Here is a 17,541-nt window from a genome sequence, read left to right on the forward strand (position 1 = left end):
GGAGAGAGAGAGAGAGAAAGAAGGAAAGAGAGAGGGAGGGAGAGTTGGCATGTTTTAAAATTCCTTTACATAAATAAGTTTTTTTTCATTTAATAACATTTTATGAAAACATTTGATTCCACAGATTCCAGTTGGTGTCAAACATCTCTCTGTCACCATTCTTATATGCTAAATAAGTTTCAAGTTGAATTAATTTTTTTTCTAAACATCTCATTGAATATATTTAATATTTTATCCATAGGGCCATCAAGTTATGAATATCTTTGTTTTTTACTATAAATCCCAAAATAAAACTTTGCTTTGTGAATATTTACTTTGTTCACAATGTCTTTCAAAACTGTTGAGGAATGTATTGTCACATTTAAAATATGTATTATTGTGTTCCATATTACAGAAAGAACATAAGTTAATCTCTTTTCCTAATTTTACATAGATATGAGTTTGTACCTAGTATTTTTTTTTAAAATATATTTAATACAATTAATAAAATACTTTCAGATACATTTTGTACATTATAGCTTTGGAAGAAATATATGCAGATAGAACCAAAGGATGAAAAATAAGACTTACATATATAAATTAAATAGTTTTTATTCAAGTCAATAAGATTGCTATTCTTTTTAAAATCTACGCAACAAGTTGCGTGAGGTATAATGTTTTTGACCCGTCCGTCAGTTAGTGTTTCAGTCAGTCCTGTTTTTTTGTCAGCGCAACTCCTCATAAACTGCTGCACAGAATTTGGTCAAACTTTGCTCATATTTAGGACACAATGTGCAGATGAGCACATTACCAGAAAATTCTGATTCCTTTATTGTTTCCGGTAATTTCGGCACTTTTCATCTTAGATTTTTTGGCCATATCTTTAATACATGTATAGAGATGAACAGTTTGTAAGCGCAACTCCTCATAAACCGCTGTACAGAATTTGGTCAAACTCTGCAGATACAATGTATATAGAACATAATGTGTAGATATGCATATTAACAGGAAATTCCAATTCCTCTATTTTTTCCGGGAATTTTGGCACTCTTTCACTAAGATTTTGGGCCATATCTTGAATATAGAGATGAACAGTTTGTCAGCGCAACACCTCTTTAACCGCTTCACAGAATTTAAATTTAGGAAACAATGTGTAGATATGCATATTTTCAGGAAATTTCGATTTCTTTTCTTTTTACAGGATTTTCTGCAATTTTCAACTTAGATTTTTAGCTATACTTTGAATAAAGAGATGAGTAGTTGTCAGCGTAACTCCTCTTTAACCGCTGCACAGAATTTGGTCAAACTTTGCAGATATTTACTACACAGTGCATAGATAAGCATATTACCAGGAAATTCCGATTCCTTTTTTTTCGGGGATTTTCGGCACTTTTCAACTTAGATTTTTGGCCATATCTTGAATATAGAGATGAACAGTTTGTCAGCGCAACTCCGCATAAACCGCTGCACAGAATTTGGTCAAACTTTGCAGACTTTTAAGGACACGATATTTAGATGTACATCAGGAAATTACGATTCCTTTGTTTTTTTCGGGATTTTCGGCACTTTGAGTTTTGGGGCAGCACGGGTCAGGTAAGTAAGCTGGCTCACTTCTTCTTTCATTTTATACAAAATAGAACAATATTCTATTGAATTATAGGGCTGTAGATGTGAAGTAAAATCACAGAAAGAGAATATGATTAAATATATTTTGCTCAATTGAAAAATCATAAGATGTGTAAATGAACTCTAAATGTGGAGATAATGGGAAATTCAGCAACAAATAATCTTGCATCATATCAAGACTTGAAGAACTTACTTAACCAATCAGGAGAACAACCTACAACCGCCTCTTCATTCAGCAAAGTTTGAACCTTTTTTGCAAAAAAAGACTCGCTAAAACCGGGTGATCGGCTGCAGAACCCTAGTGGCTTTCAAAAGAAACAGATGCATAAAGCACCGTTAAAACACACGTTAATATCAACTCCGATTTATTAGCAGAGTGTTTCGCTATCAGAAACAGCTAGGTGTGTTTAGTATATACAAAGTAATTCTGCACAAAATATGACCCTTCTTCGGCTAAAGCTAAAAATAGCCTGAGGTTCTGAGAGAGCTGCTCCGAGTGAAGCTGGGGAGTGTGTTGTATTGTGAAGGATTTTCTTTTCGGTTTGGACAGGAATTAAAGATTGGATATAGTCTTGACCTGTATCCAACAATGGTAGGTACCGTGTTTTCCCGTTTAACAATGTTTTATATGGGACTTCTTGATAACTGCTTTCTTATCTTGTTTATGCTTCTTTTGTGTTGGCGTTCCTGTCCGCCATGTCTTAGATGTCCTCTTTCAGTATGTATCGTAGGAACATATTTTAGTTACAGTGTTGTCTTTTGTTAAAAAAAATTAATAACACAAAAAACACAGTTAAAGTCAGTTAAATTTTAAGCGATGAAGCTGTTGATTTTGTATAAACACATTGGAACATGTACGTGTAAATTATCGAGGACATTTATGGCTTGTAAAGCATATTTTTGTCATCAAAATATTTATTTCAAACGCATTTACTCGCACATAATAAAAGTTAAAAGGAACCTCCCAGAATACAGTTGACGATAAAATAAATATATATGGATTAGTCTACAAACATCCGAACACAAAGTTACGCAACAAAGATGTATGATGAGATTAGTCAGACAGCTTGTTATGGCTACGTCATCATCAACCGTGATCACATGATCAAAATCTCTCGTGTCATTGTACTAAGAATATTTCCCGTTCCTACATTCAACTTTCAAAGTAATATATCTTACCACATCTTTCATTTTCATGAATCTCAACAAATAAAATAAATAATGTTCATCTTCAGTGATATTTCTCTGGGGTGCAGTTTAGTAGTATTGTGTTTTGGTTAAATAACATATAATATCAAAAACAACGTAAAAGTCTCAAGAATGAAAGAACAATCTTTAAACTTATAATGTTATTTTTAATTCTAAGCCGATTGTACTTTGCTTGAGCATGGTGAGAATGTTTTTAATTAACATAGCTGATACTAATGGGTCGTCGATCTGTATATAATAAACAAAAGAACAGATGCCTGGCTAATCGCTACCAAAAGGATCAGATCTTCGATTGTCCGTGATTTATTACAAACCTGGAAAATGCCCACACCACCGTTCAATCGAGATACACAGTTTCTCCTTGTGATTCCACTTTGATTATTAATGAATTGATGTAAAATGCACCTAAGGTAGATTTGTTTTCTGTAAGAAAAGAAAATCCAACCTACCACCTACCGAAATATTAGCAAATTAACCCTCTTATTGCCAATAATCAACAAAGATTTATTCAGACAGAGGCAGATTATAGTTAAATAATTTCACTTTTAGAGCATATAATTTAATTTAGTAATTAATGATTCAGTTAACTTTGACGGATAGACCTGATAACATTAACTCAAGAAGAAGAAAAAACCATTGAATTCCATACCGTTACTTGCAAATTTCTAATACTTTTTTCCAAATCTACTTAAACAGCTGTTTTAATTACTTTTTGCTTCCGAATTTAACCAGTTTAATGAAGATTACAGTCATGATTTCTCCATGAAAAAGAAATATTCCTAATCCAAAATATAAGATAGGAGACTAGAATTACGTCAACGTAGATTTGTTCTGAAAGCACAAGATTTTGGTTGGCATAGACACAAAGCAGATCTCGGATCTGATAAATACATATAGAGTTATAGCTTGTTTTTCTTTCCACTGGGTCAGGCTATCTCATTTTCTAAGGGCACATTCGTCATTTAACAAATATAATCTGATTTTCGTTTCAAAATTCTATTTTCTGGGATTTTGTTTTCTTCTTTCAAGTATCTGAGAGAAAATAATGTTTATAATATAAAAGTGCATGTAAAATACAAAATATGCACGCTGTTTTGTATGATAAATAGAAGTAAAATTAATGTATCAAACCGTGCCAAGAAATCCTGAACATTTGTATTTTCCCTCTTATAAAAATAAAATTTTCCATTAAGATTAAGTGATTTTACTGGAAAAAATATCTAATCAGGAAAAAAGTATTGTAGAATGCTTATTTTTATTGTGATTATATGCTGAACTACACTCTTTTCTGTATTTATTTAAACAGGTTCGACCTTGGAAAAAAGCCACACGAATAAAATAATGAACCATGTGACCTCGAATGAACGTTATCGTTCCCAAGAAAGCCTCGCTTTCATCAGCTTCTGCTTATTCCAAGCCAACTAACAAGCACAGCAAAAGAAGTCGCAAGCATCAGCGTTACCATGAGCGGAGAACAAGCACCAGCAGCAATAGCAGCCTCTACAATCCAAACAATGACAGGAAACACTCTGTAAAGAAAAGGTCGCGACATAGGAAAAATATGGGGACCTGTACTTCAAAGAAGAAACCGAAAGAAAATCAAGAGAAGGTGGAAACGGAGGAAGTATGGAAGAAACGGACAGACGAACCTGTATCAGAAACGGCAGAAACGGGTTTATACAATTTTAGAAGGGAAGATCCACTGATAACGGAATTAAAATCAGTTCTCCCGAGTAGAAATATTGCAGAAAATGCAAATTTCCCGTCCACCACCAAAGGAATCAAAATGGCGGACGACTCTTCTTCAGGTAGCCATGGATTTGTGACACCGTTGTCAACTCCACCAGTCAGAAGAGTCCAGCATCCAGTATTCAAGGTCACCACACCTCCGCCATCCAGAAGAGCTGTTGAACCTGATACAAATAAAATTTCGAGCCCTGTTCTTCGCCGGGTCAGGAAACAAAGTGACGTTGCACCTCCTTCCCCACCTCCGAGATACAAGGAACTATTTCAAACGGAATCTCTTCGATCAGATCCACCAGAAGTGAAAACAAATGAAGAGGCGCCTGAATTACCTCCTCGCAGGAATAGACTAGGGAGTAACAAACTTTCGAGCCCTAGTCTCTCAAGAAAAGCAGAAAACAAAAAAGAATACTTGAATACACCTTTCAGTAAACCACAGGAAGATCAAAGCAACACGTTTGAATTAAAAAGTAATGGAAAACAAGTCATATGTGAAAATTGTAGTTCTCCTGTATTAATAAGAAAAGATGACCGTGCCCCAACACCTCCTCCTCGGAAAACGCAGACTAAACCTTCTCCGGAATCTGCTCAGCATGGTTCACCTTCTGTCCGAAGAGCGTATCCTGTGTTCAAAATCGATACTCCGCCATCCACAAGACGGATTATTGAGACGAATAAGGAGATAACAGACATTAAAAGTAATGAAATACCGAATGAAACAAGTAATGAAACGCCATCATCATCTCAACAAGCAACATCTTCTCAAACGTCAAGAGAGAATGATTTATGTAGGCCAATATACTCCACGATTTCAAAGCCAAAAGCAGCTAATATTACACCCCCTGAACCCCTTTTAAGGAGAAAAAATAATGAAACAGATGACGCGCTTGTTGTACGTGATGATTCTAAGTACCTTGTGAGAAAAGAGAAAACTTTGTCAATGGAAATTGAGGAGGAAAACCTTCGTAATTATATGCGGGAACACGCAGGTAAATCATCGGCCACAATGAATGTGTTACCAGGCCCTGTTCTTGTGAAACAGGTAAAAATGCCATCACCCGTCAGGGCAGTGTTAACTGATGTCCCTCCACCAAGTCCGAATTCCCTCGACATTCTAGAAGAAGAGGAAGATTTAGAGAATGACTTAGATGAAGATAAACAGGACAGAAAAAGTAAAGAGATGGACCAGTTTACTGATAGTGTGTGTCAAAGACTTTCTCAACTCTTAGAAACAAAGGAGATCATAAAGCATGATAAAGAAAACCCTGGTAATGGTGTCATCCTGAAAGATAATTTAGATGATGTTCCTAATGACACAATACATGTCAATAAGGAAAACACGGAAATACCAATCGAAACTGTTCCCCCACCTCCAGAGTATTTTGACGATTTTTCTTTAGATCTCATGAACAACAGTAATCAGGGAATACATGGTAGCGAGGACATAAGTGATAAAAAAGAGGCTGTTGAGTGTCTATCAAAGGATGAAAGTGTTCCACTCTTAAATACAAATACCGTCAGACAAAATATTACACCACAAAATAAATTCAATTATAAAGACTATTGTCAGAATAAAAAACAAACAAGCAAAGGTATTCAGGAGAAAATTAACCTGATAAGTGAGTCGGCTGCTTCATCTAGTCGTGAAGATCCAGATGGGGTATCAGATAAAGTTGTAATCGAGGAGAGTATTGTACCTATTTCAATTAAACGAAGGAGCTACGAACCCTATGCCCAGGAAAGGCAGTCTGAACTGTTATGTGATGTAATTCAGTCCTATGCAAAGCCTGAAGAATCCGATATAGAAAAAATTATGGAAGAGCCTGTCGTCAGCAAGAGCTCGGTTAACCTACAAGAAAAGAAAAAGAAATCTTCCTCTCTTGACAGGAAACCATCAAAACTTGATCAGTCACTGAAAAAGCTGTTTGAGGTTCCCGTTAAGGAAGACACGTACGACAAGCTTCTTCCTTTGGAGTCTTTCCTCGATGACGTTACAGATCAACCGTTAAAGTCTGAAGGAACACTTCCTTTTGATCCATATGATTTGGATGAAAGGTTAAGAAATAGAAGAGTCCTAGGTGGGCGACATTCTGTTACAAGAACAGAATCTGACATTGATATATCAGAGCCAGGCGACTGGAGAGATGATATAAGTTCTGACAGCAATCAGGCGGATGATGAAGATGAGATAGAAAGTGGGGAGGTAGTTTTCAGCAAATCTTTCCCGGATACTCGGAGATATTCAGTAAAACGGCAGGGACGGGACATTAAATATGACGCTTCTGTTCAACACGGAACATTCCAGGATGAAATTGATGATAATGATGATGATGTTTCAGACGAAGAGTACGATGATGTTGAAGATTATGAAATTGATGACGCAGAAGAAGACGAGGACTTGTGGATCGACGAAAACACTCCGGAAAAACGTGATTTGGAACCATTGACATTTGGAGCTGATTATTATCCAATTGAACATCCTAGAGATGCGGGTGATGTGGCATACAGTAGTGCAAGACGACAGATGCATGAAATTCATTCACATTTGTTAAACTTGAGAGATCAAATGGAATATCTGGCAGACGAGTCGGAGAATTCCAATTTGAAACCAAGTAGATGTAGTGGAATTTCTTCAGGGGAGAAAAAATAATCCCTATATCCTAGTTTTTTTTAAAAAATGATATTACACATAGAGTATGAGCTAATTTTTTTAGATTCTGTTGGTTTTATTCATATGTATATAAAAAGAGATGTTTTATTTGTATAAAATTTAACAAGGCTGCATAAAAGAAGCTTTTGCTATTTTTAACTGAAACTGCTCACACGCTTTTGTTTTACTACATCAAATGTTTATGAATGGTATGTATTAGCATTTTTAGTTGAGAAACATAACATGCTAGGTCTGATTTTTAAATATATATTTTTATTATTTTATTTAGAAAAAAAGTTGTATAAACAACGAATTTTCTGCAAGGAAATGATTACCATCAGAAGTCTAAAGTTTCTTATATACTAAGAACGTACTTTGAAATAAAACATTGCAAAACTTATAAAACTAACAATGTGTCAAATTTTATGTATAAATTTTATCCAGGTGTTAATGAATAGGTAAATGCAACTGAATATCATCTTATTCAAAATATTTTATAATTTACACATTGAACCCTGCACCACCACTTCTTTTATTCTTTGAGTGGATTGGGAACTACTTTTATTGGTGGCAGATCGTACAAATTAGATCCTGAAAAGTGATTAAGTCCGCAGTTTAGTATATTTTGAACAATTTTTTATTAGTAAAAAATGAATTTCAGCTGCTTTCAAAAATATTTTTAAACAGATTACTAGTACATAGCTAATCACTACTTTCAATACATTTGTCGAACTTTGTTCAACACAAAAATATTGGTAAACAAACTGCTTCTTACATTTATATGTCATTTTGATTTTCACTTCAATTCTGTATTGTAGCTTTCGAATAGGAATTGTTTTCAGAGGCGAACAATTTTTGATCTGTCAGCCCGCCCGTTTGTCCGCAAGATCTTTAACCATGCTCAATATTTTTTATCAGTTGGAGAAAAGGAATTTATGCTTTACATGTGTTTTCCTTGTGACAAGATCTTTCTTTGATACCAAACAAGCTAAATCTTAACCTCGAAGTTTAATCCACTATTGCAAAGTTTTGCAAAACATTAAACTTGGTCATAATTTTTGGTGTTAGAGATTTCTAATCTCACATGTGTATCTGTGTATTCCTTGTTCTGAAATTAACAGTCTTTACCTGCAAGGATCTCTGTAAATCTTGCCCACAAGCTGTTACAGATACACTAACACGCACACATAGTCATGCCCTCACGTACGCACAGTAGTGATGCCATATTCCTTCCGCAACTTGTAATGTGTATAACTATTATATTACTTCATTAATAAGGAAAGTTTACGATAGGAAAGTTGCAGTCATTACGTTATAAAGCATCGTAAGTTACGATTAACAAAACTTTATCTAGCGAAATATCCAAATATGTAACGGATGTTTAAGACTCTGCGGTATTTTTTACTTCAAATTCACTGGGATGTAATGATTTGATATTTACATGGATGGAAATAACTTTTGTTAAGTGATAATACGTCGTCGATATAGATGAAGGCCACAGTTCATGTTCAAAGGGTCCATTGATAAGGTTTAAACAGTGTTTTGATGAAAAGCAAAGGGGAGGACAGGTATTGAAACAAATGATGTCAGTGCAGAAAAAAATCAGGGTGCAGCACAATTAATAACTAGGGCTAATTGTAACGGGGACCGTTACAGATGTTCCCCAAACGCTCCCCAACTCCCTTTTGGTGCCATATTTCCTTAAACTCTATCAAATAAGACATACTTTGTGCAATTTAGACTTAAACAATGTTTTCCCAGAAGACTATGAAATATATTTAAATTTTAGCATTACATGCGAGCTCATGTGAATGCATGTGGGTAATGATCATATCATCTTTTCTACACTATGTATATATATTCAAATAGACTTAATATCAAAGCATTAAATCCAGAAGTATTAAAAAATACACTTATTCAAGCATATTTTTAAATTACCCATTTCACGTCACAAGCATGTGCATGATGACCATACCTTCTTGTAGGGGTCCATTATGTCTATCAATATTCTAAATACCATCCTATTTCGTTGAAAACCAAGGGAGTTATAACCATTTAAAGTTTAAGCCAATCAGATTTCAGCGCACGTGCATGCGTGTGATTTAATGACAATTGTTATATATCATATTGTAGGACATCCTATTGTATGCTTATGTTTTAAATTTCGTAGCATTTCGTCAAAGAACGGAAAAGATATTGAGATTTTTGTTTCAGCCAATCAGAGTGAAGAACACGTGCACGCACGTGCATGACGACCATACCATCTTGTTGGAGTCTATTATGACTGTCTATGTTCTAAATCCCATCCTGTTTGGTTGAAAAACAAGGGAGTAATAGCCATTTAAAGTTTAAGCCAATCAGATTGCAGCGCACGTGCATGCGCATGTTTTCATGACAACTGTTATATATCATATTGTAGGACATCCTAATGCATGACTATGTGTAAAATTTCAAAGCATTTCGTCAAAAATTAAAAAAGATATTGCGATTTTTGTTTCAGCCAATCACAGCAAAGCACAAGTGCACGCATGTGCATGCATGTGCATGACGACTTCACCGCCTTGTAGGAGTCCATTATGTCTGTCTATGTTCTAAATCTCATACTGTTTGGTTGAAAAACAAAGGAGTTATAGCCACTTAAAGTTTAAGCCAATCAGATTGCAGTGCACGTGCATGCGCGTGCTTACATGACAATTGTTATATATCATATTGTAGTACATCCTAAAGTAAGCCTATGTTTTAAATTTCATAGCATTTCGTCAAAAAACAGAAAAGATATTGAGCTTTTTGTTTCAGCCAATCAGAGCGAAGCGCACGTGCATGCGCGTGAGTTCGTGCTAATTTGACAGTGTCACATTATCTACAGTATTAATATATCTTTATATAATGAGTTTCAAATCATTTCATCAAAAAATGTAAATGTAATAGCTATATTAAGTATATCAGTCAATTCACTCATTTCACGCCCACGCACGTGCATGCGTATGCGCGCAAAATAACCTTCGTGTTGCACACCTACACTACACACCTATTAACCCTAAAAAGCTTTTAGCTCAATTGGGTGAACAGTTTCTGAGAACACTCGCGGACAAAAAAGTACCGGAGAACAAAGAAGAAAAAAAAGAATAATAATAATAACTAGAAAGTCTGCTATTGCAAGCAATAGCATATGTCGCCCCGTATTGGACAAGACTTTCATTTTTATCATCACTAAAACAATGGTCCATTAGCTAAGCTTTGACAACCATCCAGTCGTATGATCAGTTCTTTCCGTTAGAAACGGAAGACCTTAATTGGGTACATCCCACTCATTATTTTTAGAATCTGTAAAGTAGTGCAGGAAAAAAATTACAAGTCCAAAATTGCAGACTTGCATACAAGAAATTGGGCAGATGTACTGAACTGAGCCTCATACTTGTTAATTGGCAGTATCTTTCCTACCAAAAAAGCTTGGCAAATATTATTTATTAAGAAGATCAGCCGAATTATTTTGTGTATTAAAACGCCAGTGATAAATCAGAAAATTCCCTACTTTCACTTTAATTTCTGGAGGTTCTGCCGGAAAACGAATCTGACATGCCACCTTCAATTCGAGCATTTCTGCAGTGTACAGGTCTGATGTTTCTTATGAGATGATAAATCATGTGTAAACTTTCTCAGTTTAGCGGAATCATGAATATTTTCGGCGAGATGAATGTTTTGTTTACAGTAGTGATCAAGGCTTAGCGCACCTGTATAGGAGCGGATCCAAAGATTTATGAATGAATAAAAACTATGGAAATAACGTACCAATTTTTCTAATTTATTCTTGCACTATTTAATGAAATTAATAATATACGAGTAATAGATATACCAAACAACGCAAAATGCTAATAAATGAAGTTGACAATCGTTACTTTTTATATAGAAAAAACAAAATAATTATAAAATCTAGAGACAAGACAGAAGAAGAATGACTGTTGGCAAACTATCAAATCACTTCAGGAGAACTGAATTTTATGAATGAAACTTTTAAAACGTTACCTGTAAATTGTATATGTTATATCTGTGTATTCTACCTGGCAGTGCGCTTCAAAAAGGGGGGGGGGTGTCTTGAACATAGTACCTTACGTTTGAACGGTAAGGGCTAGGGCTTTCGTATTTCAAATATGTAATCCTTGTGAAAAGAACTTTTATTGGACACCAAGAACTTTGACCCTTTGACCTAGACCTTGGAGAACACATGTGTACATCTGAATCTTTTTTTCTGTTTCGTTTCTATGGCAACTGTGAGCGACTCATTACAATTTTTTTAAAAGTAGAAATCACTTTGACACATTGCAAGGAATAAACACTGAAAGTTTCAAAACGATTGCCTGCGTAGTTATTGAGAAAATCGAAATTAAATAATTTTGACTTTCACCTGGTTTCCATGGCAATAATCGATTATTTGAAAATTTTAAATGCGAGTTGCATAACTACAGATACTAATCATTAAAATAAGAAAAGTTTCATGACGAACGATTAAGGGACCAGAGAGAACACTCTCGGACAAAATTTGTCGCTTTTTACAGGTTTCCATGGCAACGGTAGACATATTGGAACTGAACAACCTCACTGCACAACTACAACCAGTGATCGTCCTTTGAGGAAAGTTTCAGGAAGATTGTCCCAGCCATCTCCGAGAAACAGCCTGGATAAAAAAAACATGCGTACAATATCAATATGTCGTCCCCGACTTCGTTCGGGGCGACATAATAATAATAATAATAAGAAACCGAGTAAAAACAATATGTTCCCAAACTCCGTTTGGGGAACATAAATAGTACTCAGATCAATATACAGTACCTATACAAAATTTATCAAGTCAGGATTGAATTCCAATATACCTAGTATGACAAACCCATTTTTTGAGAAGTGACTGCAAATACTTCTTTTATCTTTAATCTCCACAGTGTTAAGCTGTGAAGAAACAAAAGGTAGAAATAATCCTACATTTTCACATAAATTGACTAGCCGTTCTAGATCTGTCGCGTGGGTGTTTTAAGGACATGTTGATAGATTTTTTTTCATATTTTATTGCTTTAATTTGAAAAAAAATTGAATTTTTGATTTTGTTAGACAGGAAAATTAATCTTTTAATTTGAAGACTACTTTGAATATTTTTCAAAAAATATTTCATTATGGAACAATTTTTCCAAACACCCCTTATAATTCAGACATAAAGTGCTAATTATTGAACAGATCTGGCTAGCAACAAATCTTCCTTTGAATGCAGCAGTGTGACATTTTTGTCTTAAAAAATGACGTTTTATATAAAAGTAGTTAAAATAAACATTAGTGAATAATTTTGTACTGAGTAGAACCAAATTTTCCTTTAAGAGAACCCTTCAAAACACAAAATCAAGAACCCTGCTATGTTCTATTAAAGTTAAAGGGGGGAAACGTATGAAAGACACCTTTTTACTGAACTTAGTGAAAAAGCTATATTAGATCGACAAACTCCAATAGGAAAACTCGATTATCTCTCTTTAATTTCAGAAATTCTTTCCATGTCAACATCATTCTTCTAATACTTGACATATCTTATGATCATTTTCTTTATTCGTCAATGAAAAACAGAAAACACATTCCACAGAATACAATGCATCAAAGAGACGTGCAATTTGTCACTCAGGATCTGGTCGATGTGTATACAAGAAAATCCCTCATTTGGGAGAGAATATGAATTAGAGATTTATTGTATTATATTTTAACAGTCACAAAAAAGCAATAAGAAGAGAATCTGAATCAAAAAGAAAAAAATTAACTGATTAGTATTTTTATTTTCAGGAAATTGATTCCAAGGAATGGTAGTATATAAAGTTGAAAAGTCGTAAGTTTTTAAGCTGTTGATTTTGGTAAAATCTTGTGATTTCAAATTGTCCAAAAGTTCCTTTGAATTTTTAAGTATCCACATCTGTTTTACACCACTTCTTGAATATATTGCTGCACAGTACTCTTGAAGTTTCTCCTTCACTACTGTTAATATCTTAGTGAGGAGTGAAGAAAGAGACCTGGTTGAAATTAATTGGAACCCGCTATGTATCTTTGTAAGGATTCTTAATATGAAGTTTCGGAGTTCAATATATATCTGTATATATGGTAGTTCAAATTTATTTTGGTTGTTTGGTATATTAGAAATATTCAAAACTGATAAATGATTTCGAAGAATTTCTTCCTTAGACAGGGAACTGTGAGTATAAGTTGAATTACCACTTGTAGAATTAAATCCAAGTTCTTCTAAAATGCAATTTATATACTAGTAATGAGCCTTACAAACAATGTTGTTACCTGCTTTGTCAGCAGGAACCAGTACGTACTTAACATGTAATCTATCTAATTCTTTTTTCACTTCTTGATTATTAAACACAGAAGGATAGATGGCTTTCATATTGCCAAAACAAATGACAAGATAATTAGTCAGAAATAAAATAAAAGCAAAAATACTTACTTACAAATAAACATACAAATACAAAAGAAAAACAACACATATATCTCAGTGAGTATCTCTGTTTCTTTTAATCAACCAAGATCCTTAATAGAAGAAACTTAGTATTGTCCAGTCATAAGAGGTAAACATGTCTAGATATTTGAAGAACTTTCAAACAAATAAGGGTATAAATCTTAGTGACGGCTAAAGTTCTGTAAACTTTGGATCGTACTAAATGCAGATGACAAAGTAATCTGATTCTTATACTTTATATATTTCAAAGGAGAATCCGTTATAATTAAATTCATTTTATGAAATACTGAAATTTAATCTTAAACAGAATACTTTTTATACAGACAATTCCTCCAGTAAAAAATGTTAAAGAATTGTTGTTTTAGAGGTCTGTGTTTGCTCTGCTACAAAATTTTTTTTTATGTCTAATTGACTTTTGAGCTTGAATACTGTTCGTTATCTCCATATATTTCCCTGATCAAACGGTGTATTTTCAATATTTTGTTTAAATATTTTGCTTTATAAAAAATAAGTTAATAATGTTAAGTGATTGCTTACCTTGATAAGTTAATGAGAGTAACAAATTAAATGGTAATAATTTTCACAGATACGTATTTATGGAACGGTGAAACTTCAAAGAGTCATGCAATATGTCATTTAGGACCGATATTCTGTTTACTTTACTAATATTATATTTTACCTTGATCTCAAAGGTTAATTATTATTGCAGTTTTATTTCGTTAATAAAAAGATTTGCATCAAGTTGAGGATGTGAATACGTGCCATCACAGATATATACCACATGCAAACAAATCTGATTATTGAATAAATTTTTACCTTAATTTTATGCCGAGTACTTTTATACTTCTGATTTCAAACGCTTTTCAGCTTTCATATTTTTTCCTTCAAAATTTTCAATTTGTATAATAAGATGTATTTTTCTCGTAACTGGAAATTCAAATAATGTGAAAATACATCCCCTGTCGACTGGTCACACCCGCTATGTACCCTCTTTATAATCAGGTCAAAGATTTCAAAGTAACCTGTCGTCAGATTGGTATGAAAACAATAGCCTAACAAGACGCACTTTTGAAACACTGGTGCCTCTGTATAGCAGCCCATACAGATGATCAATGTTTCTCAAATGCAAGTATAAATCTTAAGTCAAGAGACAAAAAAAAGGCAAACCCAAGGAAACGACTTGTCATCAATTGTTTACCTGTAAAATACGAAAACCCTAGCGCAGTCGTTCAAAAGATAATTCCTTTTCTCAAGTACTCAGTATCGATGCCTTTTTACCAAATGATATTAACTTTTGAGTTTCAACTACTTTAAAAAATACAATCTTTTTTTTTAATATCTTGACCATAAAACCATAATTATATGCTTCTGTATTCAACCATCCAGAATTGGAAAAAGGGGAATTCGAGAGATAATATGATCAGTACGTATTGGTCCTGCTGACAAAGCAGGTAACAACATTGTTTTTGTTTGTAAGGCTCATTATATAAAAATTGTACTTTTAAAGAACTTTGGTTTGAATTCTACAGGTAGTAATCCAACTTATACGAGGGTTGATCCAAAAGTTCGTGGAATTTCTATCTTAAATTTATTGTGATTTGATGAAAGCAAACAGCATATTCATAAAATAGAGTCATAATGCAACAATATTTGAAAATTTCACTACTTTCCAATTACCAATGAGGTCACACGAGCTTTCTGAAAATGGATAGTTGTGAAACCCGGGGGAGACTTTGACGTCACGTCAAGTTAGATATGTCACGTCATTATAGATGCAACTCAACCTAATGTCCAATTTGAATTCGTAATTCTACAAAATGCTGTCTCTTTCTCCATTTTTTCCCTAAGGAAAACCTGGGTGTCCTCTTGCACCAACTTATCTTCATTTTTCACTCATATTTCAAATAACTACCAATCTTTCCATATGATGTTCCAATTTCAGTAGCAATGTCAAGAACTGTACGGCAGCCGACAACGTCCATTAACGCTTTTAATGTGTTTAGGGGGATCTGCACTTTAAACAGAGCCTCCAAAAAGCGACCAAACTTTTAATCATCGTCCATGGCAGTTCTATTTTCTTAAATTTCTTATGCCACGGAAAAACCAGTAACTAAATGTATTTTTCCCAAGCCTTTGTCAATGATATACGCGTTTAAGATGGAGTGATGCCGGATTTTTCACAAAACGTGACTTGATCGAAATTTGACGTTGTCTAACAACTTGAAGATGAACAATAAATAATCAATTAATGAACGAAATGTCCAGTAAAATCAGTAAAACTGTCACACAAAGGATTATAAAAGATCAAGCGATCGTAATAATGACATAATTTTCGTTTTATATACCACATAGGCCGGTTTAAAACTCATTTCACGTATTAAGAATTAGAAAGAAAATAAACGCGTTAATGTCTCCCCCGCATTTCCAAACAACCGTTTCTATGGCAACTACCATAGAGTTACTATCAAATATATTTAAACCGTTTTTCAATTTAAAATATTCATCAAGTGTCTATATTTTCATTTGTTATTTTCAACCAATTCTACTTAAAAATAAATAAAATATGAAAAAATTCCATGAACTTTTGGATCAACCCTCGTACAAGGGTTGATCCAAAAGTTCGTGGAATTTCTTTCTAAAATATTATCGAGATTTGGTAAAAGCAAAGAACGGGTATATTGGTTATATAGAGTCATAATGCAACAAAATTGGAAAATTTCACTACTTTCCAATTACCAATAAGGTCACTCGAGCTTTTTGAAAATGGACACTTGTGAAACCTGGGGGAGACTTCGACGTTACGTGTAGTTAGATATGTCACGTCAGGTTATAGAAGAAGGATATGGAGATAACGAACAGTATTCAATCTCAAAGTCCATAAAACAATACAAAATAAGAGCAGAGCAAACACGGACCCGCGAAGCATCAGAGGTGGGATCAGGTGCCATGGAGGAATGAGCATCCCTTGGTGACCGGTCACATCCGCCGTGTGCTCCTTGTCATGATCAGGAAATAACGGAAAAAATCCGTCGTCAATTCAGTTCAGTGTATTAATAATGGACTAACAATTGGTATGAAAAGCGTCAGTCAACATTTGACTCAATGATAAATTGTATTTGCTGACAAGGTCATTGTATCATCCATAGAACTTACGAAATAATGACTTTAAACGAGACTATTGATATTCTTGTTTCATCAATTGCTTGTCAATAATGTACCTCGTTTTAAAAATTGTTCATACGTGGAGCATGCTCTTGCATCTCATCCTAATGTCCAGTTCAAATACGTATTCTAAAAAATGCTGCCCTTCTCTCCATTTTTGTAAAGAATAGCCTGGGTATGCTCTTGAACTAACTTATCTTCATTATTTAATCATATTTCTAAATATACCCCATCTTTCTATATGATTTCCATTTTCAATAGCAATGTCAAGATCAGTACGTCAGCCGACAACGTCCATTAACGCTTTTAATTTGTCTAGGGGAATAAACACTTAAAACAGAGCCTTCAAAAAGCGGCAACACCTTTAATTAACGTCTATGGAAGTTATGATTGTACACCCAAGTACTCTGAAGTTGATATAAAAAAGATGCCTGAGTTTCTGATTGACAATATCTATGTGTTTTTTGGAGACCAGGTCTTCCAACAATTTATTGGAATTCCCATGAGTACCAATTGCGTCCCGTTATTAGCAGACCTAATTTTGTATTCATATGAAGCAAAATTTGTCCAACATCTTATACATGAAAAGAAGAAACCACTTGCTGTGGCCTTCAACTCGACAAATAGATATATCGACGACGTATTCTCAATTACCAAAGGTAACTTCCATTCTTATATCGATACGATA

At 34.1% G+C, this 17,541-nt stretch overlaps 1 protein-coding gene across 1 annotated transcript; it reads left to right on the top strand.

Moving 5' to 3' along the window:
- The first annotated feature begins 1,933 nt into the window (after positions 1-1,933).
- LOC134279045 (uncharacterized) lies at positions 1,934-7,619 on the top strand. The gene is made up of 2 exons (XM_062761385.1): positions 1,934-2,197; positions 4,121-7,619. The coding sequence occupies exon 2, from the start codon at positions 4,175-4,177 to the stop codon at positions 7,205-7,207; it is 3,033 nt and encodes a 1,010-aa protein (XP_062617369.1). The 5' UTR covers positions 1,934-2,197; positions 4,121-4,174; the 3' UTR covers positions 7,208-7,619.
- Positions 7,620-17,541: the final 9,922 nt, after the last annotated feature.

This window comes from Saccostrea cucullata, unplaced genomic scaffold (genome assembly GCF_032062105.1).
Source record: "Saccostrea cucullata isolate Sc308-1 unplaced genomic scaffold, CSIRO_AGI_Scuc_v1 ctg278, whole genome shotgun sequence".
In the NCBI taxonomy this organism is placed as follows: Eukaryota; Metazoa; Mollusca; class Bivalvia; order Ostreida; family Ostreidae; genus Saccostrea; species Saccostrea cuccullata.